The sequence below is a fragment of the Dipodomys spectabilis genome, unplaced genomic scaffold (genome assembly GCF_019054845.1).
Source record: "Dipodomys spectabilis isolate Male_0828 unplaced genomic scaffold, ASM1905484v1 ptg000032l, whole genome shotgun sequence".
NCBI classification, from domain to species: Eukaryota; Metazoa; Chordata; class Mammalia; order Rodentia; family Heteromyidae; genus Dipodomys; species Dipodomys spectabilis.
Genome location: NW_024870709.1, coordinates 17,508,952 through 17,535,846, shown reverse-complemented (window position 1 = coordinate 17,535,846; position 26,895 = coordinate 17,508,952). Strand labels below are relative to the sequence as shown.

Below are 26,895 nucleotides of genomic sequence, written 5' to 3'. Positions count from 1 at the left end.
CAGGGCCTAAAAGCTAATAACTAGACTAGAATAATAGTATCTGTCTTCCCTGACTTCAATTTGGACTAGGATTTATAAACCAGGCAACTCAGCCTGAAACAAGCCAATGGCTGGTTTGAGTCTCTCCTTTCCATGTTCTCTGGGACTTGTCAGACTCATAGTGTGAACAATTCCTTAAAATAAATCTCTTTTTATATGTATGTGTAATTGGTTTTGTTTCTCTAGAGAGCTCACACTAATGCACTATCCTAGTAAAAAATTTTGAGGCATGGCTTTTATGAGGACTGGGACTCCGTCTCAAAAAGTACTGAGAAAGGAGAAAAGAATGGATGAAAATAAATAAAGCCTACCAACCCTGTGATACCAAACAGATAATATATTAGCCACAGAAATTCCATCCCATTGTAGAACACAGCTCTATAATACTCAATAGTGAAGGGACAGAAATATTTACTACTGACTATTCTAATTCTTATTAAGGTTTGTTTGGAGATTGCTCTCTGGGTAAAGAAGAGAAGTATTATTTCCCTGACACTTCTACACTACTCAGAACATAGGAATGGGTTTTGTTAAAGGATATGGAGGATAGCAATCAGTTTCCACTATAGTAAAGAAATTATATTGTGGAATATTGGTGTAAGAAAACAGAAAATAAAGTATGCATTTTTTTTTTAGTTCTGCCTATTTAGTATAGGCAGTTTATTAGAGGCAAAATTTTGTATAACAAATTCCTCAATGCATTGATCAATACTCCCTTTAGAAACCTCCTGTGGCATTTTATGTAAAAACAAAGGCCAAATGAGGTAAAATATTTAATACGTAATTCTATGGAAATCTCCAGAATGAACCTAATACCTTCTAAGTTCCCAAAAAATCAAGAGACACAATACAACATGAAAGACGTAAGGAGCCAGAAGGCCTCCATCAGTTAAAAAGTGTTGGCCCCGGAGTGACCTAGGGCCAAGAGTTTCGGTTTTGAGAAAAACACTTAACGTTCCAACCGACCTATTCCTTAGAACCCAGAGCGAAACACCTCCTGGGAACTGTCGACCCCGCTGTGGTCAAGTCATAGGTTATAGCTATTTTTCTGTAAAGAGTAACCAATCGTATTTGCCCAGTTTAGCTTGCTTTAAATGTTAACCAATCATGTATTTTTTATGTAAAAGTTCCTTAAAGTTGTTTGTTCAATGCTATAAAACCTGTGCTGATTCTATGCTCGGGGCCTCTTAGCGTCACTGGTCACAGAGTGCCCCGACGACCAAGTTCGAGCTTTCAATAAATGACTCGTTGTTGTTTGCATTGATCATGATCTCTGGTGGTCTGTGAGGGGGCATCCGAAAACAGGGTACTTCATAACACACATTTCTTTGACTTTAATTTTTTCTATTTTCTTTTATGTTTTTCCCCCGTATGGTTTGTCCCCTGTTGTCACTGCATTTGATTTTGGTAGCCTGGGAATTGTATATACATTTATATGAGCTAGGGAAGGGAAGGAGAACAATAAAATGGTGAGACAAAGGACAAAGGGGTACCTATGCAACAGCAAAACTCGCAAGACAATATGTTGGGACAATAAGTTGGGAATGATCTGTACGACTTGGAGGGGTTGGGGGAGGTAAAGAGGGAGAAAGTAAATAGCTCATGTAAAGATAATTTAACAATGGAAATACAACGAAAAATGCAATATTTCTTAGGTTTGTTTGACATCCTTCCCTTATACACACATGTGCAGACACAAAAGTATCACGCATATGATTTAATGTATATCTCTGGGTGATCTTTCTTACATTTTGTGTGTTTCATTTTTGCTATTTAGTCTTTAATAGTTGGAATCCACAGACCACAGGATCTAGAACCTGATATCATATTGTTTTATGCAGGGTCTTTTCAGTCATACCCACATCTAAACACCAATCAATGGCAAATGACTATCCCACAGCAATACTGTCAAATGACCTACTTTTATTTATATGTAGCACCTATTTGACATGCCCATTTGCCTATCTCAAAAACAGCTCATTTGATATGCCCTTAAGTAAAATAAAAAATTTTAAATTTCCTCTTACCTGTCCTTCATATAGCAATTCCTTAGATGAACACCATTCATCTAGCTCATCTATTTGATTTCTCCTGCTTCTTTCAATCAGCTCCAAACTCTGTCTGATCTACCTCCTAAATCATTTTCAAATCCATTGTCTTCTCTTCTTACACCTCTCAAGTCACTTATGTATTTTTCCAAATAATATTTTTTTCTTTCTTTCTGCTTTATGTCTTACTAAATCTTATTCTGACAATAAAATAAAATTGTCATCTCAAAATAGGAATTTTGACATCAACTTTGTGACTCAGAGCTCAAATGACAATCTTTTGTTATATATTCAAAACAAAATTATAATGTCATATGTACTAGCCTAATCTACATCTTCTTTTCCTTGTTTTCTATTTAATTTATAAAATTCCACCAAGTATACTTTCTTACTCATCTTTTACTGAATGACTTATTTACATTCATAGAAACTCAAAAATACTCCATAGGTGGACAATCTTTTCCTTATTTGGCTCTCACATATCTTTGAATCTGTGTGTGTGTGTGTGTGTGTGTGTGTGCGCATGTGTGTGCTGTGTTAGTACTGGGATTGGAAATCAAGGATTCATGAGTTCCTTTGACTTTTGTATTCAAAGTAGCACTCTACCATTTGAGCTACACCCCTACTTCAAGGATTTTGTGGTTTAATTGGAGATAAGAATCTCATTATATTTTTGTCCTGGACTGATTTTGGACTTTGATTGTAGCATCTCAGTCCTCTAATCCCCCAGATTAGAAGTATAAGCCACTGTGCCCTAAAACTACTTTTAATCTCAATTCAAATTGTTGTTTTCAAGTGCATTAAATGAATGCTTTGTATTTCATCCTTATACTGCTATGTATTTTGTAACTGCTATCTCTTTAGTATTTTGCACAGTTTCTTATACGAAGTCTTTTCTTAATAAACAGACAATAAATGAAGATGATACTATTTCTGCTGGTTTGTCATCGATTTGATAATCTATTCTGAAGCCTTTAAGAAATGATTGAATTTTTTTCATGTCTATTACATAGATAATTTTGCTTAACTAGTTAGGACACAAACTTTATATTAATTCTTATTCCCAGCTCACATTGACATAATTTGACATAAATTAAGTGTTATTTTGCTAGATGTTTTCCTGCTGTAATTTTTCTGCTTTAGATATCTTTTTTTTTTGTTTTGTCAGTGGTAGGGCTTGAACTCTGGCTGAGCACTGTCCCTGAGCTCTTTATCTGAAGGCTCCTGCTCTACCATTTTGATCCACAATGCCACTTCCGGTTTCCTGGTGATTAATTGGAGATAAGAGATTCAAAGACTTTCCTACCTGGCCTGGTCTTGAACCAAAATCCTTAGATTTCAGCACATTGAGTAGCTAGGATTGTAGGCATGAGTTAACAGCATCTGGTTGGCAAGTTATTTTGAATACAAGTGTATATGTGTAATACTTGTCTCTCTTTATTATATGGTCAATGCCATTTTTTCTGATGGAAGCATAGATTTCCAGTGTGTATATATACTACATTTTCTTGATCCATTCATCTACTGAGGGGCATATGAATTGGTTCCATGTTGTAACTATAATAAATAATTTTTCAATGAATATCTTTGTGCTGATGGCTTAAATGGCAGGCTTGTTTGTAAATGCCCAGGAATAGCATTGTTGGGTCATAGGGAAAGTCTATGTTTAGTCTTTTTTTTTTTTTTGTCAGTCATGGGGCCTGAACTCTGGTCCCAGGCACTGTCTTTCAGCTCTTCAGCTCAAGAGTTGTGTTCTATCACTTGAGTCACAGTGCCACTTCTGGCTTTTTCTCCTTATGTGGTGCTGAGGAATCGAACCCAAGGCCTCATACATGCAAAGGAAAGCATTCTACCACTGAGCCACCTTCCTAGTCCCTTTATTTGCTTTCTTGATATAGTGGAAGAACCTAATTATGAACAGATGTGTTAATTTTCAAGCTAAAATTCTAGATTGATTTAATGTCCATGAAATTTCAATATTCCTTTTTAACCAGAGTATGTTGGCAACACACACAGAATGTATGTCCAATTAGCTGATTATTAGCTTAATTTGATTTTTCAAAGTGTTTTGCAGTAAAAGAAAGTAATTTGGATTCTGGATAATTTTTATTTTATAATAAGACCTCTTTCATTCTAAATCATCCTTTACTTTTGTGATTCATTTTAAAATATCCATGAAGGAATTGATCAGATGATGTTAGGGCAAAATATTTTAGTGAAATATTAATGCCATTCCTGAAATGATATTTTTAACAAGAATAGAACTTTTGTTAGTAGTTTAAGCAACAAATGTAAAACTGTCCTAACAAATATGTACTAACATATAAATTTATGCTATATATGTATATAGATATATATGTCAAGTCAGAATGAATTTTAACAGTATTCACTTTCCACATTTTCTTCAAAACAATCCAATAAACAATGTCTCCTTTATTTCTTTGTATTGTTTGTTTAGTTATATATTAAGTTGGGAGATTTATCAAGAAAAGGATGTAATACCATAGATTATGTGATTTTTATGAAGCAATTCTAAATTAGAAATTCATACATTTCTATAATATTGATTTTTAATAACTAATAGATGAGTTGCATTTAAAAAGTAATCACTACATAATCAAAATATTTCATTGTACATCCTTAACATCTTTAAAGAATCATTATTTTCATGTTGATGTACAGAGGGGGTTACAGTTACATAGGTAAGGGAATAAGTACATTTCTTATCAAACTTGTTATTTCTTCCCTCATTTTACCCCTACTTCCCCCCAACCCCTCCATTCTCAAGTTGTACAGATCATTTCCAACGTATTGTCATGTATATATTGCTATTGCATTGGTTCCCCCCTGCCCTTGTCGTTTAACTCACCATACCATTGTTCACCTTCCCTTCCCCAATTGAAATAAATGTATATACAATACCAGGGTACCAACATCAAATACAGTGACCACAGGGGATATACCATAGGGGGAAGAACATGCAAAAGAAACAAAAAAAATCACAAAGTACATTAACAACAACAACAACAACAAAGAAAAACCTCTTCCATCCATGTCTCCAAGTTCATTTTGCTTAGCATCATCTTATATGGTCATATGTACATAGCTATTGAGCTATTCTGCTCATCTGCTAAGATTATCCTAGATGTATACTAATTATTGAAAATAAGGGAAACCTTAACAATTATTAAAAGCTGCATGCATGTTTGCATTTATATTTTGTAATACATTTCAAAGGATTGGATGTAGATTTCATATCACAAATTCATTTAAATACTAATTCCAGGCTTGTGAAAGTAAGCCTTTTCTTTTCCAGTATAGAATTACATACTCTACTTCTTTACAAACTAAAATAATGTTCTTGCTTCAGCTTTTTTGGCATATGTATTATGTTGTGTTTAATTACTGATAGATATTGTACCACTTGATGTTATATCGAAGGGTTACCAAAATTGCATTATTATTGTTGTCAGTTCTTTGTTCTTATTTCATCATGTATGCTAATTTGTTGTTGTTGGGCCTGGGCACTTTCCCTGTACTCTTCAGCTCAAGGCTCTCCTGTTTGAGCCACAACACCAGTTCCAGTTTTCTAGTGGTTTATTGGAGATAAGAGTCTCATGGACTTTCCTGCCCCGGCTGGCTTTCAATCCTGATCCACACATCTCAGCCTCCTGAGTAGCTAGGATTACAGGTGTGAGCCACGAGTGCCTGGCTGTATGCTATTTTTTTGTGTATTTAAAAAAGATTTTAAAGCAGTATATAATATTAAAGTCAAACCATATCTAAGTAAACTCAATACTGTATGTACTGGATATATGTGAATGTATACCACATTTATACAAAATGTCAGGAAATACTTAATATTCATGGTTAAATGCAGAGTATAAACTGTTATAATATATTGAACTTAGTGACACTTTCTAATATATTTAATTCATTAAGTCTAGGTGCTTGATTGTACAATAGTCTTGTACCTTCATATCTTAATGAAATGCATGGTATGTTAAGAATTCTGAAACATTGGATGAATACATAAACTGATCTGTGATGTTTCACTTTCTTGTTCCATTTACACCTGAAATGAACTAAATGCTAAATATTGAGCAAAATGCTATAATAATTTTTTGGAAACAATTTTAGAAATTGATCTTGATTAATTCCACAAGGCCTACCACTTTTTATTAGGGGTTGTAGTTGATTTCAGCCTGAACCATTTTATTTTCAGCACCAGTATTCATTTTCTCCAGGTAACATTGCATTTATCTAAGAGGTCCAATTTATTTTTTCTGTTTGAAAGTTTGCAGTTAAACCCAGATTTCACATCCTAGTGGCTTCAGATTCCTGTTGTCAGTGTGCAGTGATATCCGGTAACTTTTCTTCCATATTTTGCTAAGTTTCTCATAATACTAAGGAATTACTACTATATAAGTGCAATAAATTAACTACCAGTGTAATAAATTCACAAAAATAGTGATCTATAGGAAATAAGTCATAAAAATAAGTTGAATATGGTTTCATGGCATGTACCAGTAATTCTAATTACATAGGAAGTAGAGATAAAAGAACTGTGGCTTAAACTCTGGGCTTGGGTGCTGTTCCTGAGCTCTCTAACTCAAGGCTAACACTCTACCGCTTGAGCCACAGCACCACTTCCAGTTTTATAGTAGTTTATTGGAGATAAGAGTCTCACAGACTTTCCTGCCCAGGCTGGATTTGAACCATGATCCTCAGATCTCAGCCTCCTGAGTAGCTAGGATTACAGGCGTAAGCCACCGGCACCCGGTGCTTTAATATATTTTATGGCTTGATTCATGTTTTCTATTATCATCTTTTGGCCTTTATAGTCCAATAAGTGATTATTAAAGTATTACTTTGTTATATAAATTTGTATCACAATTACAAATTATTGTGCTGGTGTTCTAGACTCCTTCAGAATAACTATCCATACTATTTTTCATGGTTTGAAAGACCAAATGATGTAATAAATAAGGAAAGAAAACAGAAAGGCAATCGATATTTAATTATTAAATAAAGTGAGAAGATGGAACTTCTCTCTACAAGACCTACCTCTCATATTTTAATCAAATTCATGCAGACATTAATTCTTTAATTTATAATCAAACACACACATATAAGTAATTGTTCCAAGGTCACTATGACTAGTTCTTGGTATTTAAAGATAATCCTGCATGTGGACTCCACTGTTTTCTTGTTTCTCATTCTTCTTAAAGGAAAATATGATAAAACCTAATGAAATAACTAATTATACAATAATTTCATTCACTGGAAAACTAATACAATTAAAAGACATTTTTAGCCAAAAGTTAAAAACATATAAACGAACAAAAATCAACAGTAAAAATACTCCCCTCCCCCAACTCCTGTTTCCTGGTAATTCTCCAAGATTTTCTTCAAATGCATATTCTATTTGCCTTCACCCATATTGTGGGCTTATTTTGTATCAGTGTTATTTCTAGACATAAAAGTGGTAAGCACATTTGTAACTTAGGGCCTTTGTACAATCCCTTCCTCAGTATCACACGCACATACATACACACACACACATCCATCCCTTACTTTCCTTGTTTTGTGTATTTATTTTATTTTATGTTTTGCCTTTCTATTACTCCTGTCTAAGTTAGATGGTGAAAGAAAATGGAACTTTGTTGTGAGGAGGGTAACAATTGGAAAGAAGAGAACAATTTCATTTTTGTTTCTGTTGCTGCTATTTATTGGGGGTGGTACTTCTCTAAGACCAGGGGTCCACACAATATCTCTTACATAATTGGAACCTGATAAACTCTTACTCAACAATGAAGCAAATTAATAAATTTGCATTTAGAAATCAGCATTTTTATTTATGTAATTACATGTCACATATAAATTCTAAATTCAAGCTATGATTTTAATATAGATAAAAAAAACCAACCGAAGTCTCCATAATCAAAAGTCACATAGTGCAATTTTAAATATATTTTTCTCTCTTTTACACTTTCCTGTTCTCTTATTTCATTCTATTCAGTTTAATTTTAATAAACATACATTATTGACCATAACCTTAGGAGCTTAATTAAAGGAATGCCATGATAGCAAGTCTGTCATTTGCTAGTTCTTAGAATCTCCTTCCTTCATCTTTACTGCTGTCTGTGTGTAGCTGGTGACTAATGAGAGCAACTGCTCATCAGGATGTGTGAGAAACTATTCAAAGTGTTTCTAACAGTTCCTCATGTAGAGGGGTGTGGAAATTAAGGCTACTATTATTATAATAAATAATAGTGATAAACAGACATACTCCTGCATTCAACCAGAAATAAAATATCTCATATACAAGATCAAATGAAGCTTAATTTTAAAAGCATCACTGGGAGACCAAAATTATTTTAATATAAACACATTGATCCTCCCTTAATCTACACACACATTCATACACACACACAGACATACACACACTGCAAGCCACAACTTTGACCCAATTATGAATGCTAACCTCATTTCATCTCTAATATTTACTTCATTGCTGAGAATGACACACAAACTGTATTTCCCTTTGAATGTGAAGAATGGTAAGGAGTATAGAGTTTGCCGCAAATTTTCTGTTATTTTGCGCAACTTTGACATGATTAAATGCAAATGGAGAGATGCATTGCTGAGGTAAGAGAGAGAAGAGTAGATGTACTTACAGTGTATTTCTAGCACCTGCATGGCTACTTGAGGGGTGGCGTTGAGGGACTCGTGGTCTACTCTGCAGATCACAGCAACTCCATCGTCACTCCGGTCCACTCGGAAATCTAGTGTGCTGCTGACAGTGAACGTCTTGCGGTTCGCATCTTCTTCCTTCAAGTATTTTACATCTGAAAATAAAATATGAATGGAGAAAGTCTATCATATTTTTAAAGTAGGGCATTTCTATTTACTCGACACTGAAAGGATTTTTCTTTCTCACACACACACACTCTCTCTCTCTCTGATTTAATACATGCCAATTTGATTATTTTTTTTTTAATTTTAAGGGGTTAAAAAGTAAAAGGTTGGAAAAATTTTAAGGAGTTGAAAAATAAAAGGTTGGAAACAAGCACTGGTATTTCATTCTGAATGTGACCTAGATGATAAAAACAATGTGAGCCCAGATAAACACAAAATTTCTAAAGAATTTCTAGAGTTGTTATTGCTGGTGGGAGGTGGGGGGAAGCCATCTGAATAAGTTGAATATTTAAATGTACATTTTCAGTGAAAGTTATATTGAAATAAATGCTCTCCACTTTGCTGAGGAATCTATTTCCGCAGAAATGAAAATAGTTTTTGAAGATGTGAATTCACTTATAGATAGTCAAACTTGCTGTGCAAGATTGAGATCCATTGTTAAATGGTGCACTCATGGATTATTTTGCCTGTGTGAAAAAGGAGCTTAATAATATATTCATTTATTTTGTAATTTCTGAAGTCTGAAGTAGCTGATAAGAAGAGGGCAATTTAAAAGAATTAGAAATCAAAATGATAGGTGAAGGTGTAGATAGTATTATAACACAATCTTAAACATAGTTGAGAAGAAAATGTGTTCAGTTTTATTTTGCTTTCCCTCATTTTTCCCACCATTCAATAGCAAATGAACAGTTATATTCTCTGAAAATGAACACTTTCACGTAAAATACACATCATAAGTTACTATGCATGTATTCAATTTATTTGAAAAACATTTAAAAATATGTTAATGACAGTAAACATTTAAGTTCAGTTTAGCAACTCTTCTTTTAGCTTTACACTTAAAAATAACTTTCAGTTTGATGTGCTTTATAAGTAGAAATAGGTATGGTTCATTAAGATTTTATTTCCATGAAATTATGATTTAATCTTTGTGATTGCTCTTAAGAGAACAATTAAAAATTAGCAAAGGATATTTCTAGATAAATGTAATGTACTTGTCCTTTAAAATATGTGTTTACAATGGTGTTTATGTATTAAGAAAAATCAAGTAAGATTTTTAACGCAAAACATGTTTTGAGATTGGGAGCTAAAAAATGTGCTTTCAGTTGAGGGTTTGCCAAAGAAGTGCAAGGCCCAGAACTCAAACTTCAGTAAACCACTTACCCCTCTCAACACATATGCACACACCACACACACACACACACACACACACAGAGGCAACAAAACAAAACTTTATTGAACTTTGGAAGAGAAGAAAATTTCTAGCATTTATAAACAGGGACCGACATATAAAAATCTCCATTCTGTATTTTACCAGTATGTTAATTTTATTAGTTATAGAATGGATGCATACTTTACTTATGCTTTATGTAATATATTGTTTTTGCTGTTTTCTTCTTATATAAAGAATTTTGTATTTAAAATTCCAGTTAATATATAAAAAAATATGGAATGAGCTCCTTTAAGTAAAATTGTATCAGAATAATAGAAGTATATTTCCAGTATTTGCTAACATTAAAGGTTTAGGATGTTCACTTTTCAATGTCTCGTATATTTATACAAAAGCGTTGGGTCATTTTAACATTTTATTTTTTCTCCTACAAATCTGTGTCAATGTTTATTTGTTCCTACATCTAAACTGTCAAGGTAAGAAAATTCAGATCTCTTGACAAACTTTTATTATCCTATTATATATGACAAAATATTTCAGAATATTGATAGCAATTGTTTGTTTTTAATAACAGTTCATTTTATGAATCTACACATCTGTTTTTTAGCCATTTCCTTTCCAAAAGTATCATTAATGTAAAACTAATTGGACACATAAACTTTGATAGCAGTTGTATAAACCATAAAATTTTAATGAGCATCTTTCAAATAAGATAAACAAAAGTTTAATTTGTTGCTTTTAATAAGCTCATATGAATGTGCGACGATAATGTGAGTCCACAAGGTGAACTAAAAAAAACAAAAACAAAAAAACTCCACAACAGTGACATGAGGTGCTCCTAGTACCTTTCCCCATAGTTGATGCTGACCTCCTTTCGAGTTTCCTTAATAAATAACCTTAATACTTTCTGCCTTCTAAAAGTGAATTTTATATTGCTAAGTTACAGAATTAATACATCTTTATGTCTCATACTTGCTCATTTCATGGCATTCTTTTTTTTATAGTCTATCTTGTAGTTTACATTACCTTTCATATGACATGTTATATGTGATTAAAAGCATCATGTCAAAATGGGATAAGTATGTCATTCACGTTCAGATCATGTTCAATGCAGGTTCTTATGCAGCTGTAAGAATATGTAGGTGAAAATAAATATATAAATGTATATTTTCCTATGTATGTGATTCAAAATAACGTTACAGATGACATGTATTCCTATTAAGAACAGTGGTCCTTTTTGTGGTTAATCATTGAGAATTGACCAAAAAGAAATATAAAAATAAATTCTGAGGTGTGAACATGTTCTCCATCAAAAAAGATTTTAGTTATATATTTGCTAAAATGTCATGGCTAAATTGAGTTAATTTCAATGTACATAGTTTTTACTGGAAAAATAAGAAGTATAACAACATTCTCTTTTTTTATAATTTGTATTTATTTTTGTATTTATGTATTTATTTATGTATGTATTTATTTATTTTTGTCAGTTGTGGGTCTTGAACTCGCTGCTTGGGCACTGTCCCGGTGCTCTTCAGCTCAAGGCAAGCTGTCTACCGCTTGAGCCAAAGTGCCACTTCAGGTTTTCCAGTGGTTTATTGAAGATAAGAATCTCAAGGAGTTTCCTGCCCGCACTGGCTTTGAACCGTGATCCTCAGATCTCAGCCTCTTGAGTAGCTAGGATTACAGGCATGAGCCACCAGCGCCTGGCATTAACAACATTCTAATTAACACAACCAAGAAATTGCTTTGTATGTCCCTCCCCCACAGTATAACCCCTGCTTTCACTGCATTTGATGTCAGTATAATTTGTGGAGAGGAAGGGGAAAAACAAATCGTTTAAATAGAAATACAGGTGGACCCATTGCAACAATGAGATGTACAAGTCGTTATGTCGAAAAGGAACTTTCAACTTTGGTTGGGGGTGGAAGGGCGGTGAGAAGGATTGGGTAGGGGGGCCGGGGAGAGGATGGGAAGGGATGGGAAGGGGAAACAAAGGAGGAGGCTACAATACTTGATAAGAAATGTACTCATTATCTTGCCCATGTAATTGTAACCCCTCTGTACAGTATTTTCACAATAAAAAAAAAGAAATTAATAAAAAATAGAAAAAAAAGAAGTAATACTGAAACAAGAATGGCTGAACTTTTCTGGAAGGAATAGAAGAAACTGCTTGGAGAATAGAAGAAGCTCCTTGGTACAGGCTGAAATTTTCTTTAAAAAGACCCAGAAATAAAACAAATCAAAGAAAGGTTGGATAAATGGGATTGCATTAAGCTGCAGAGCTTCTGTATCGCAAAGGACATAGCTAGTAAGATCAGTAGAAAACACACAGATTGAGAGATCTTCACTAGCCAAACATCAGACAAGGGCTTTAAATCCAATATACACTTAGAGCTCAAAAAATCAGATCCCCAAAAAAACAAAGAAACAACTGCCCCATTAATAAGAGGGCTAAAGACTTCTCTGAAGAGAAAATAAGAATGGCCAATAGATTCATGAAGAAATGCCCAACACCTCTGATCATACAATAAACGCAAATCAAAACAACATTGAGATTCCACCTCACCCCAGTTAGAATGGCTATAATAATAATAATAAAACATCTAATAACAACAGATGCTGGAAGGGATGTGACCAAAAGGGAACCCTACTGCATTGTTATGGAAGTATAAACTTGTTCAGCCACTCTGGAAAGCAGTATGGAGGTTCCTCAAAGTACTACACATAGAACTCCCCAATGACCCAACAATCCCTCTTCTGGGTATTTACACAAATGATCACAAACAAGACCACACTAAAGCTACTAGCACTACTATGTTTATCACAGCACCATTCACCATAGATAGAATATGGAACAACCGAGATGCCCCTCAGTAGATGAATGGATCAAAAAATTTGGTATACACACACACACACACACACACACACACAAACAATGGAATTCTATGCTTCCATCAGAAAGGAAATTTGTAAGGAAATGGAAGGACTTTTAAAAAATAATATTAAGTGAAGTAAGACAGACTCAAAGAACCATAGGTCCCATGATATCTCTTATTTGTAATAGTTAGTATAGGATAATATTAGAAAATGAGCAGAATAACTCAATAGCTATTTTCATATTACCATACAAGACGATGTTAAGCAAAATGAACTCCAAGACATGGACACAAGAGGTTTTTCTTTTTTGTTGTTGTTCTCAATGCACTACGTGATTTCTTTTTTCTCTTGTGTTATTTCATTGTGTTCAATTTTGGTACCCTGGGTATTGTGTATTTGTTTATGTCTACTAGGGAAGGGAAGGGGAACAACAAAATATGAAACAAAGGACAAAGGGACAACCTATACAACAGTGATACTCACAAGACAATATTTTGGAAATGATCTGTAAACTTGTGTGTGGAGGACTGGGTGGGGGGAGGGAAAGAAGGAGAAAAATGTAAGAAGGGTTAACAAGAAATGTAATCACTACCTTACTTATGTAATTATAACCCCTCTGCACATCACCTTGACAATAAAATTTTAAAAATAAAAAGGCTGAGTGCTAACCTAGGTGATAAACACTGTCTGCCTCATTATACTATTGTGATTACTTTGTAGGTAATAAAATTATCTAAATGACATATCTACTTTTAAGAGAATATTCCTTAAGTATTTTTTTTAAAAAAGTTTTGCTAAACATTCCTTGTTTAATGACCCAAACTAAAGAACCTCCTATGAACTTTTCACTTATCTTTATAAATAATACATATATAGGGTGCAATAGCAGTCTCCTTATATTCAGTATCATAGATTTTTTAGTCTCACTTAGAGTTACCTTAGAAAATAAATGAAGATGAAGATGAGTTAGATTGCTAGAGGCCTAAAATAAAATATTTGAAAATCTTCTGAAATATTTCTGAAAAAAAAAAGTCATCTAGGCTTTTTTATATTTAAATATTAAAAGAAAGTATCAGATCACCTGTCCATCTTGAGTAGATTTATATCACCAAGTTATCTGCCTTTCTAACCACATTTGCACTAGACTTTCAGAGAGAAAATCCTCTTAAGAGAACTTCCTGGGGAAGTTGCCTTGTCTCCACAGTAGTTCAAACACATCCTGAGCAGTACAATCTGAACTATTTTCACTCATTTTCTCTATTCCCTTTTGTGATTTTGATTCCATTTAGAGAAACCTGAAAAGATGATACTTCTGCTTTTGTAAAGAGAAATTGTCTCCCTGGATCCTGAAGTAGACTTCTATATCAAGCACACACCCAGAGCAGTCCAGTTTCTTTTTAATCCACTGCAAAGCTAATGGGTCACACTGGGAACGAGGTAGGTTTTGATAACCACTCTCCACCTTGAAAATGCCATACTACTACCTTTTGAAGCCAACACTCAGGACTTTTATAAATATCTTATTTTTGTACACTAATTTGTCTGCTGTTTAATTTTTAATAGCACTCTAATTAATCTGTGATTTATTTTCATTTTTGTGCAAATACAGAATGCCAGATTCTGCATGTAAAACTTTCATTAAGGAAGTAAGTCGCTGTATATTAAAGGGCCACACACACATACGTATGTATAAACAAATTTTCTGTAGACATGTTCAAAATGCTTAGGTGAAGAGTTTAACTATCAATAATATCAGATCTATTCCTTAATCATCACTACTTCAAAAAAGTCTATGAAGTAATTATGGGAGATAAATGATTATTTTTGCAGACAAAAAATGTACTAAGGAAAATATACCTAGGTATGTTTCATTAGCTTTTAATAGCTTGACAAAGACAAATAATTTGACAAAGACAAAGCAAAAGAAAAAAGAAGTGGCCCCAAACATATATCCAAGACCACATTAAGCAAGCACAGTATATCTTAACAAAAGGACCATATTAGAGAACTAAAAGACAGAAGAAAAAGGAGTAGAAAAAATATGATGGTATTCTTGGGATTTATTTCCTTAACTGGTATAAAATATTACCTAGCTCTTTAACAAGCTCAGTGGGCTCAATGTAAACAACTACAAAGGAGTTTGTAGCCAGAGACATCATAATAAGTCTGTACATGTTGGAAAACAAAAGCAAGCAAAAAGTCAGGTAAGCAAGGTATAATGAGCAACTACATATAAACAAAGGAACTCCCTGAGAATAACAACTAATTTCTCCAAATAAACAATGAATTAAAACAAAGAAGGAAGTTTCATAATATATATCAAGTTCTAAAAAAAGGATAGAAATGTCAAACAAGAAATTCGATTAAGTATTTTTTTACAAAAGAATGTAAAATATTAATCCCCAAAACAAAATGTGACAGAACTGATTATTAGCACTTTCCAAGTATTAAAGGAAGTTATTAAGGACAAAACCAAAACCAAAAACATAAGTAAAGGTGCCTATATAATCAACAACATGTGTTTAAAGGATAATTTTTCTCTATTCTTCACTGACTTAATTACCAATCATCAACAATTGCTCCTCAACGTACCATAGGATTTATAACACACTAAAATGAAACATATTTAATAACAATGGAGGAAATGAGGGCAGATATTTTTCTGAAAGAAGAAATGTCACCAGTGATGGAAGAAATTTGCATGGAGATAATAACTAAGAATGATACACGATGTGATGAATCTAACAAACTCTTTGTATTTTCTATCCTTTGTGAATCTCAGATTCAAAGACATAGCAATTTATAATGCAATAATAATAATTTTTATTGTTTTTAACAATAGTTGTAATTTGTCTAATAACACTAATAATGGGAGAAAAGTAACAATTTTACAGCTTTTTAGATTAGATTATTAAAATCAGATAAAGAGTTTGGGAAGCTACAATGTGTACATCTCTAAGCAGCTATCAAGTATATGAGTCAAACAATATGGAATGTTGTAGTATAAAAAAAGAAACAATATATGAACAATGACATGAACTATTAAAACATTAAGTGATACAAATCATATTGTATATACACATCTTGGTGCATAATTTGGCAATGAAAGTAAAATGCTAACATATGCTGCAGTATGCAACCTTTGTTTATGTTAAGCTTGTCACAAAAACAGTATATGTACTATGCTTTTATAAATTATACACATATATGTGCATATATATGAATTGTGATGAGAGAGAGTATATGTGTTGTAGGAAGTAGGAAGAGGAATAGAGGGGTAAAATTGATTGCAATTCAGAGTGAACATGTGTGGAGTTATAAAAACAACATATCCCTCTGTTCCTAATATACACTAATTTTAAAATAAGAAATTATAATAATTGTCAATAGACTGGAGGCAATGCAGTTGAGTAGAAATAGAAAACTACTGATAATGGTTATGAGGTTGCTTGTGGGATTATAAAAATAGGAAGTTTCGATGATAACTTTATAGCTCTATAAATTAATTGAATGAAATTATACATAATACCTTAATTTTATTATATCAATTTTATTTCAATAAGCCTATATTAAGGATACAGATTTGTAATTTCCATGATTGGCATCAACAAGGGAGGATGAAATAACAGGCATTTTAAAGAGTTTCAGTTGAAGAGAAAATTATGTGAAGTAAAATTAAATTGGTCACTCTCTGGGAAAAGAATAGTTTTACATAATGACTAAAACTGGTAAATAAACAGGTAGACAAAGAATGTACATTGTCTACTATGCAGAACTTTATGATTCATCTTGTAATAGTAATATTAAATAGTGTCACCCTTTTGTTGGGTTATGTTAGTAATCTGTTTTCACCAGTTCCTATAATGAATGCAAATGAAAGAAAGTATACAAATACACTTCAGTTCTGTGACACTAAGATGCTATTTTGACCACAATTGTGTGGAAAACTATTTGAATCTCATGTCTTTCAATGAGTTAAAGTAAAAAATCATTTTAGGAAGATATGCTTTAAATGTTGAAAAATCCTCTGAGTTCAAAAAGGTCATTAGCCAAAGGTGTTGGAACCAGTGTCTGCCCTTCAAATCCCACAAAAGTAAAAAATCCTGGTTCCATGAGAAATTGAAAGTTAATAACATTAGCGTCACCTTTCCTAGAATCAGCAGAATCCACAAAAGGCCTTATGGAAATAACTTTAAAAGTTGCAAGTGGCCTAGTCAGAAAATGATAACTAAAAGCAAGTGTATCTGGACATTTATGTTGCTATAATTTGTTTGTTTATTATTGCCTAAAGGGTTATAAATCCTATAGAATTGAGGTGAACTCTTTTTTTTAATTAAACACATGAACTTAAAAGTGTTTTTAACTTCTTTTACTAAGAAAAGTCTCATTATTAACAGTAAGTCCAATAATAAAAGGATTACTTATATCATTTTATATGTACCGAAATATTCCTCTACATTTTTTCCAATTCTACGATCCTATTGCATTCCTCTGATTAAGCAAATGGATTTCTAATCTGTAATTTTATAGTGTAAAATAATATATCAAAAGGGAATATAGTTTATACTCTCATTCCTTTTCATTCTTCTAAATATTAAGTGATTATCAGCTCTTTATAACATTATAGTGTTTACTACTATACTTCAAACAAGCCAACAGACAAAAATTAAACCCAAGTCTTCACAATAATTCATCAACATTTCAAAAGTAAAGACTGGGACATCTATTTCCAACCTACACAGAAGTAAGGGAGATTTTTTTTTAAGATGGTGAACAGTATATTAATAAGCAGTGAGTAAAATCTGACAGATTGGAAACATATGATTTGAGTCCTCAAATGCCACTTCTTTCTTGCTTTGAAATACTTTCGGGATGCAGTTATGGAGGGGAATCCTTTTGAAGTAGGTAGACTGAGTTGAGAAAGAGCTAGTCATCTAAGGTCAGATCACTTTCTATCAGTGAAGAGGGTGCAAAGAGGGAAAGTCAGACATATCTGGTGCTCCCTCTTGTGTTCAGCAATGCAATTACTAAGTTGTGCATGTGAAGAAGGAACGTGATCTTGGCACATGAGCCATTAGAGGTATTAGTGGTTCGTGCTGAGGCTGGGCTGGATGATGGATCTATGCGTTAACAATAAACTTGATTTTTAAAAATGAGAATAACAAAAAGCAAATAAATGTTTTATTTATTATTTTCCCACACCAAACACCTACATGGTGCAGCCATGCTTTCCCCCCCGCCCCCCCATATGATGACTTAGGTATCTAGAGATCTCTATGTTCACAAAACACCTTTAAAAATTAGGATTTATTTTTAATCAATACACAGTAAATGCATTTGTTATCTTGTACTTTCTGTGAGTTAGAAATCCAAGAAAATATTATATTGGTACTCCATTTAGTGTTATGGGGATAAACAAAATTTTACGGGGGAGCTATAATTGCTATTTGGAATTTACTGTCCTTATGAGTTCAGCGGTTGTTACCAAATGTTTCTATTAAGCAGACTGTTGCTACACAGTAACTGTATTCAGCTTGTTGAAGTCATATATGGTTCTTCACCACAAACACAGCCTTCAGAAACAGTTCAAAACTATTTGTCCTCTTTCAGGCCAAGCAAAGTGTGCCTTTGACCATTCTTTGTTATGCCAGACACAGTTTTGATATCTCCCTTTAATGAACTAGAATATAATCCACAGTTACATCTCCATGACCCTATTTCTTAAATGAGATTTCAAAATAAAGGGAAGATTCTCTCTGGCAATTAAGAAGGAAGATTTATACAGGAGCATAGGTCACTGAGGGTTATGATAGAATAGTGCCTAATACATTCAAGTAAAAGCTAGTTTGAAAACTCTCAAGATTATGATAAGATATCCTCAAATAACAAATTACCAAACTTAGACCTGGAATGAAAATTTCACTGTAACAGTCGGTTTTCATGGAGCTGAAATATTTGAAAGGCCATGCACATCTTTTTTCCCACTAAATGGCAGACATGCAGGCTTCCTGGCTACTTGGTAGATTAAAAGCTTCAGAGAAACACCTGTGGGTTTGGAAGCAGCGCTGCACAGAGGCATCAAAGGGATATCTGAGTCAGCTCTCAGAGGGAGGAAGCCCAGAGTTAGAGTTAGATGAAATTATGATTTTATTCTACTGTTTAAAGCTCATAGAAAAAAGAAATCTCAACACTGCCTACAGAATACATTCCAAAACCTTTAATTTGCAACAAAAGACCTGCCATCTGGATTCAGTCTCCTTATTTTCCTATTATATGTATATCACATATAAAATTCCAGTTATTTCAGTTGTATGCTTTTCATTCCATGTAGATACAGATACTAAAAATCTATCTTCAGATAGTCTTATCCCCAAATCATGTGATAAATTCCACTCCTTCAGACCTTTTGTTTTTCACTGAATGAACAAGTACATTGGGTGCATAGATGTATGAATGAACTATAGCTTTCCAACTGTGTCCAGAATTATAACTGTTCCTTGCTTCTGTGTTTGTTTTTTGTTTTATTTTTTGTCTTTGTAAGTAATGGGGGCTGGATGCTGTCCCTGAACTTTTCTGCTCAAGGCTAGCACTATATTGCTTTGAGCCACAGTTTTACTTCCATTTTGTTGTTTTGTTTTTCTTTTTCTTTTGTTTTGTTTTAATTGAAGATAAGTGTCATACAGACTTGCCTACCTGGGCTGGCTTCAAATGCCAATCCTCAGATCATAGCCTCATAAGTAGCTAAGATTACAGGTATGAGCCGCCAGTGCCTAGTTCCCTGCTTTTTTTGAACAACATAAGAGAAGTAGCTCATGTATTTCTTCCCAGTATACATTATGACATCTACCTCCAGCTGTGACTATTTGGAGGGTGGCTTGTGCACTTTGGTATTTTCAATATTAATTTACATGTTTTTACAACTCATAAGCCACAATTTGATGAATATACCAATAACAGTGAGATCTATATTAATACTTAAAATATTTTTAGTTGCTCCCTGTGCTTGATGAAAATCTCTATATTGGCTAATCTAGAATTCATATGAAAGCAGTTTGAGGCAAATATTATCTTCATTTAGTAGACAGAGACTACAGATCAGTTATAGATGGAGGTCTTCTATCTATATTATTGAAGATTATTATTCCTAATTTTATTCTTTCTATACCAATATGGTCCTAGAAGAAGAGTATCAGCTTTACTCATACAAATATAATTATTTAGTAAGTTCTATTAATGTTAACACAAAACTTGCAAATGAAATTTGCATAGTAATTATTGAAGAAGAAGAATAAAAATTTGTCCATATTCTCATTTATAGGATAGTATTATCAACAACCTGCTTAATAATTACAAAGACATCTTTAACACCTGCAGATGAAAATTTTTGTTTTCTTCATTTAGATATTCACTCATATACCATGAAATGTTTTATCATAACTTTTTGAATTAAATTTGTGTATTTGATGAGTTTTATTTTCTCCTTTGTTTTTCACAATTATATCTTTTAAAAATGTTAGTACAAAGAGTAAGATTCAGAAATAGAGAATAGTGAAATAGAAATATAGATAGTGAAATAGAGAATGCAATGCACATCTCTGAAAAGAAAAGACAGCGCAAGATAGGGATGGATCTAACTGCTTTCACAGAAGAGTCTCTGCTAAACAGACAGGCCTGAGATTTCATTTAGTATATCCAGAGAACAGTAACCATAGTGAGCACACAGTTTATACAAACAACTATACTTATCTCATTTACATTTATTTCTGTAAAAAATAAAGTTTATAGCATTCAGGAAGTTCGCCATCTGGTTGGGAAGACAAAATGTGTAAACATGCTGAAAAGTTATAAACAAAGAAAAAATATACATAGACTAATAAAATTTTAGGTCTAATATATGCTCCATAAATGGCCATGCATTTTAGAGTATAAACAAATGAAGCTCTACAACTCTGAATTCAGAAAGAACCATATGCTGATTATGTATGTTTTGATTTCAATCTTTGGTCTGGTTTTAATTCAGATGACTGAAGTAAGGTATTTAAAATTTAACCTTCTCCCATTTACACTTATAAACAACAACATATGTCTGCAGTTGTTATGTATCAATACATATACATTCATATATATCAAATCTGTTTGACATTAAAGAAGAGGCCATATACCTTTAAAATTAAGTTTTGCAATAAAAATTTGAGAACATCACTGCAATGCTAAAAGCAATCAACAGCTAATAAAATATGTAATTTATTAAGGTTTATCACTACCTTGAGGGTACAAGAAAGGAAAAGCTTCTGGAACACAAAATCCTAGCAAACAGAGAAGTAATGATTATATCAAAGATAAGGAAGGGATGTATATAGGTAACAGAACAGGTTTTTTTTGCAGTATCACATTTAACAAGTATATTCTAGATGGCCACTGATGGCTTATGATAGCAATTGTAGCCTCCCAGAACACTGAGATATGAAGGTCCCTTGATAGAGTCCAGTCAAGAAAAAAAGGGTCAACATAAAACAGGGTTATGGCACAGCTCAAGTGGTATTGTGTCAGCCTGTTAAGCAGAATGTCCTGAATTCAAACAACAGTACTATATATGAGGGAGAGGGAGAGAAGGGAGTGAGAGAGAAAAGAGGGTGGGTAATGGATTCTATCATATTCCAATCACAGAATCACAGAAAATGATTTTTTTGTGATGGGGAAGAAAGGGAACTTCAAATTCATCCTAAATTTAGATCTTTCTATTGAAGGGTTTCAGCAGAAAAGTGACCAGAAAAGATCTTATCAGAGTCAGATAACACTACAACTTTTAAGAAAATTCCATCTAATAAGAAGTAGGACCAGAATTTCCTAAACAAATATGTCCTAGATTCAAATCCAAAAGATTATAATTGAGTCCTGTAAACAAAACAAGAAGTAGGTAACAATACTGTGAAAGTTTAATTTGACATAATAAAATGACAAACTGTGTCTTTCCTTTTGTATTTCCAAAATCACACTCTTCAATATGATATATTTATTACTTCTAGACAAAGGGAGTAATTAGCTGTAATCATACATGAAATATTTTTTTCATACATGAAATCTCATTTTTGTAAACTGAATGTACAAAAGGAAAAATTAAACTGGAAAATAAGTAAAATAATTTTATGGATTATAATTCAAAAGTTTCTATGTGGTATGGATGATTCTATCTATTCAAATTGTATACCATTACTAAAAATTATATAACCTGATATAAGTCAATGGAGTTAGAAGCTAAAATAATCATTATTATTAGTATAAACCAATAATAAACAATATGGCTAGTATAATGTAGATTGTTTTTAGAATAATATTGGTATTACCAATACACAATTTGATTTTTCTCTCAGTATAAAAGATAATTACACTTAGATGTTTGTACATGTAATGTATATAATATGAACACATATGCATATTATATATACTATATAATGCCTATATTTTATATATATTATGTGACTGTATATTATATAATATGAAAAACACAGATAATATATAAAAACAAAATACTCAAAGAAATAACCACCCCATTAATAAGTGGGCTAAAGATTTAAAGAGAGACTTCCCTGAAGAGGAAATAAGAAAGGCCAATAGACACATGAAGAAATGTTCAACGCCTCTGGCCATGATCAAAAGAACATTGAGATTCCACCTCATCCCAGTTAGAATATCTATAATAAAGAAATCTTAAAAAAGAGATGCTGGAGGGGATGTGACAAAAGGGAATGTTACTATACTGTTGGTGGAATGTAAATATGTTCAACTACTCTGGAAAGCAGTGGGAAGGTTCCTCACAGGACTCCACATAGCTCTCCCCTATGATGCAGTAATCCCACTTCTGGGCATTTAACCTAATGAACTCAAACAAAGCCACACTAAAGCTACCGGCACTACTATGTTTATCACAGTATTATTTACCATAGCTAAGCTATGGCACCAACCCAGATGTCCCTCAGTAGATGAATGGATCAAGGAAACATGTGTGTGTGTGTGTGTGTGTGTGTGTGTGTGTGTGTGTGTGTGTGTGTGTGTGTGTGTAAGGAGTTCTATGTTTCCATTAGAAAAAATGACACCATCCCATTTGTAACAAAATGGACTGACTTTGAAAAAAATCATATTAAGTGAAGTAAGCCAGACCCAAAGAGACATAGGTCCATGGTCTCAATTTTTTGGGGGGTGGAGGGGTCGGCCTTGACCTCTGGGTCTAGGCGTTGTCCCTCAGCTCTTCAGCTTAAGGCTAGCACTCTACCACTTGAGCTTCAGTGCCACTTCTGGTTTTCTGGTGGTTTATTGGAGATAAGAGTTTCACGGACTTTCCTGCCCAGGGTTGGCTTTGAACCGTGATCCCCAGATCTCAGCCTCCTGAGTAGTTAGGATTACAGGCGTGAGCCATTGGCACCCAGCTTCCCTTATTTTTAATAATTAGTATAGGTCTAGGATAGTTGTAGCAAAGGATCTTAATAGCTATGTATATATTTCTAAAATTATGCTAATCACAATGAACTACAAGATATGGAAACAAGAGGGTTGTTTTTGTATGTTTTTTTCTTAGTGCACTGTATGCACTTATTCTTTTTTGCTTTTTTTTTTTTATTTCCCCCAGTCCTTTGGTTTACCCCCTGTTGTCACTGTTTTAGCTTTTAGTACCCTTTGTATTGTATATAAGTTTTATCTGATTTGGGCATGGGAAAGGTAATTATCACAGAAATGGTGAGACAAAGGACAACGGGTGAACCAATGCGAACAGTGATACTCAGAAGATATTATGTTGGAAATGAACTATACAACTTGTGTGGGAGTAGAATGAATGCAGGGGATGGGAGTGGGAAATCTGGAGAAAACAAGGGAGTGGGTAATACTATTCTAAAAAGAAATGCACTCATTACCTTACTTGTGTAACTGTTACCCCCTATGTCTATCACCACCTTTACAAAAATTAAAACAAAAATAATACTCTGTGTAGCCAAGTTCCCATGGCTCAAGTCTATAATCCTACCTACTCAGGAGGCTGAGAACAAAGGATTGCTGTTCAAAGCCAGCCATGGCAGAAAATTCCCCATGAGACTCTTATCTCCAATTAAACAGTCAAAAATTGGAACTGGACTGTGGTTCAATGTGCTAGAGCATTAGCCTTGATCAAAAGAGCTCAGGACAGGGCCAGGCCTAGAGTTCAAACCCCATGGCAGACATAAAAATTACAAGCAAAAGAAACAAACTCTGTGTGTGTGTGTGTGTGTGTGTGTGTGTGTGTGTGTAAGAGTATTTAAATCTAAATGTATGAATTTGTTAAATAATTATGCCTTTCTACCACGACAAGCGATATTTTGGCCTTCTGTGGAAATTATTAGAAATCAAATTTATTGATGCTTAAATTATTTTATTCTTAGAATCTTATAATTCCATAACCAACAAACTTATGAATAATTCATGTATTTTGTCTGCCTGAAATCTAAATATTATAAATGAGTTCTGGATAGTCAAGTGTACTTAGTGTTTATTTTCACACATGAATCTGTGTGTCTTTCATACACAAACTCATTCTCACAAATTGCCTATGTGGATTGTGTTCATTCAGTAATTTTTTTTTTGTCGGTCATGAGGTTTGAACTCTGGGCCTGTGCACTGTCTCTCAGCTCTTCAGCTCAAGGCTAGCATTCTACCACTTAAGCTACAGAACCACTTCTGTTTTTTTCTGGTGGTTTATTGGAGTTAAGAGTCTCATGGACTTTTCCTGTCTGGACTAGTTTTAAACTATGATCCTCAGATCTCAGCCTCCTGAGTAGCTAGGGTTACAGGCATGAGACACCAGCACCCGGCTCAACTCAATAATTTTTAATAACTAAAAATTAAATATACAACAATTATATTACCATAACTTGTGTAATTACCTTAGTTCAATGGTAAATCTAGTTCAAATGACTTTTAATTCACTAACAATGTAGTTTGAAAGATATGCAAAATACGCATTTTCTAATATATCATAGTGTTTTAGTATATTCATTTTGATGTGGGGATTTTTTCCATTGTTTACCTTTAATTTCCTTGTCATTTTTGAACCATCTTATATCAGCTGCGGGTTTACTGCCAGATGTTTTGCAAGTCAACTGCATCAAGTCTCCCTCCATAACAGGTGAAGAGAATCCACTAATTTGAGGCTTCTCTGGAACACCTGAAATTTAAGTAAATAAGGAAGTTATCATCAATCTCTATATGTTTTATGATAAAATTAAATACTTTACACACATATAGTTTTTAAGTATGTGTAGTTCAAATCACAAGATTTTACGTGCAAAAATATTTTTTGCAATTCTGAAACACAATCACGCAATATATTGTAAGATTTCCAGCATAGGTTAAAGAAAGTAAAATGCATTTGGGATAGAATCCATAAAAATTGTTACTTTTTTTTGGAAAATTATAACATCGCTCATCAAACATCTTCCTTTCCTGATCCTGAAATGTTTTTTTGTCATTTCCTTAAAGTGGTTTTGCCACCTTCTGTGTATTTTGAGAAAATAAAGTTTTGGGTAAGAGATCCATCAATGAACTTTTTTGATTATTTATCTTATTCCTTTAAATGAGAGAATGTCTCTTGATAACATTTGCATAAAAAATGCAATTTAGGTTGGAGAAGTAGGGTATATATTATTTTAATGCTCACTATGGCTACTTTTTTCTAGTCCTTATCAACATATGCAGTTATAGTATATGAATGATTTAAAAATTCAAAGGTATATATACTTCTTAGGTATATATGAATTAAATTTTCTTATCAAATCATTCAATAATAAACATATACTAAAACTTTATTGAACTACATTGATCTACTTTAAGTTTTGAGGAGACTAAATGCACAAATGTTGGAAAGTTTAAATATGAAGCATTCAAATTAAACAAAACCTACAATTACTAAGATCTGTTGTGTTTCTGGCCAAAGTACAAAATAATAAATGGTATTCAGTAATTATTTTTCTTTTTGAGTCTCATGTCTTTCTAGAGAAGAAAATATTACTTAAACTTAAGTAATTGTTAACTTGGAATACTCAATGTTGTTGTTGGTACACACACACACACACACACACACACACACACACACACACACACACACATACACATATCTTTAATGACAAACTGGAGTAGATTTTTTTAAATAAAATCATTCCAGCAGGACCCACAGTGAAACATTATTTTATATCTTAAGCACAAAACCAATTTGCTATCTGGATTAACCTTAGTATTCCCAACCCAAGAGGTGTGTATTCGTTCTTTTGAATGCAACATTGTGTGTTTATCTATCTAGTGGGGGAATCAATCTTCAAACTTCTCTAACTTCTACAGAACACAGGTATTTTTCAATGAACTGCAGCAATTTGCACTGATTGGGGCACCGGTGTCTATAGAATTGCGGAGCTCTGAGCTGCAACTTTATTTCCTCAGAATCTCTACAAATATATTGCTTTTTTATGTCACTTTAACCTTTGGGAAAATAAGTCTGATACTTAAAAAATAAAAGCACAGAGATGCTACAGGCTGCATGCACAAGTGACATTATGTACTTCATTTGGGAATCTAGAAACTGCAAATGTAAAAAGAAAGAAAATGCATGGAAATGTCACAGTCATTTAAAGGCACTAAAATATACAAAAGAGTCATTTTTGAAAGCTACAGGTTATTAGGGAAGGTCTCTATTGAGTGACTTATAGAAAAGAAGAGGCACAAGTTACACACAAGTTGAATCCATCATGTTCATGACCATGTCATTTAATAAGGGGACCAGAGTACATCCTATATCGAGATGATTCTATCAAGATTAATTAG

General features: G+C 33.2%; 1 protein-coding gene across 1 annotated transcript in view; it reads right to left on the bottom strand.

Annotated features, from left to right (window-relative positions):
* Cadm2 (cell adhesion molecule 2) overlaps nt 1-26,895 on the bottom strand; it is a 165,017-nt gene that overhangs the window by 81,844 nt on the left and 56,278 nt on the right. The window contains exons 3-4 of the mRNA XM_042676875.1: nt 25,109-25,246; nt 8,768-8,938 (exon numbers count right to left, since the gene is read on the bottom strand). Coding sequence (XP_042532809.1) covers nt 8,768-8,938; nt 25,109-25,246 — 309 coding nt within the window. The remainder of the gene's footprint in view (nt 1-8,767; nt 8,939-25,108; nt 25,247-26,895) is intronic.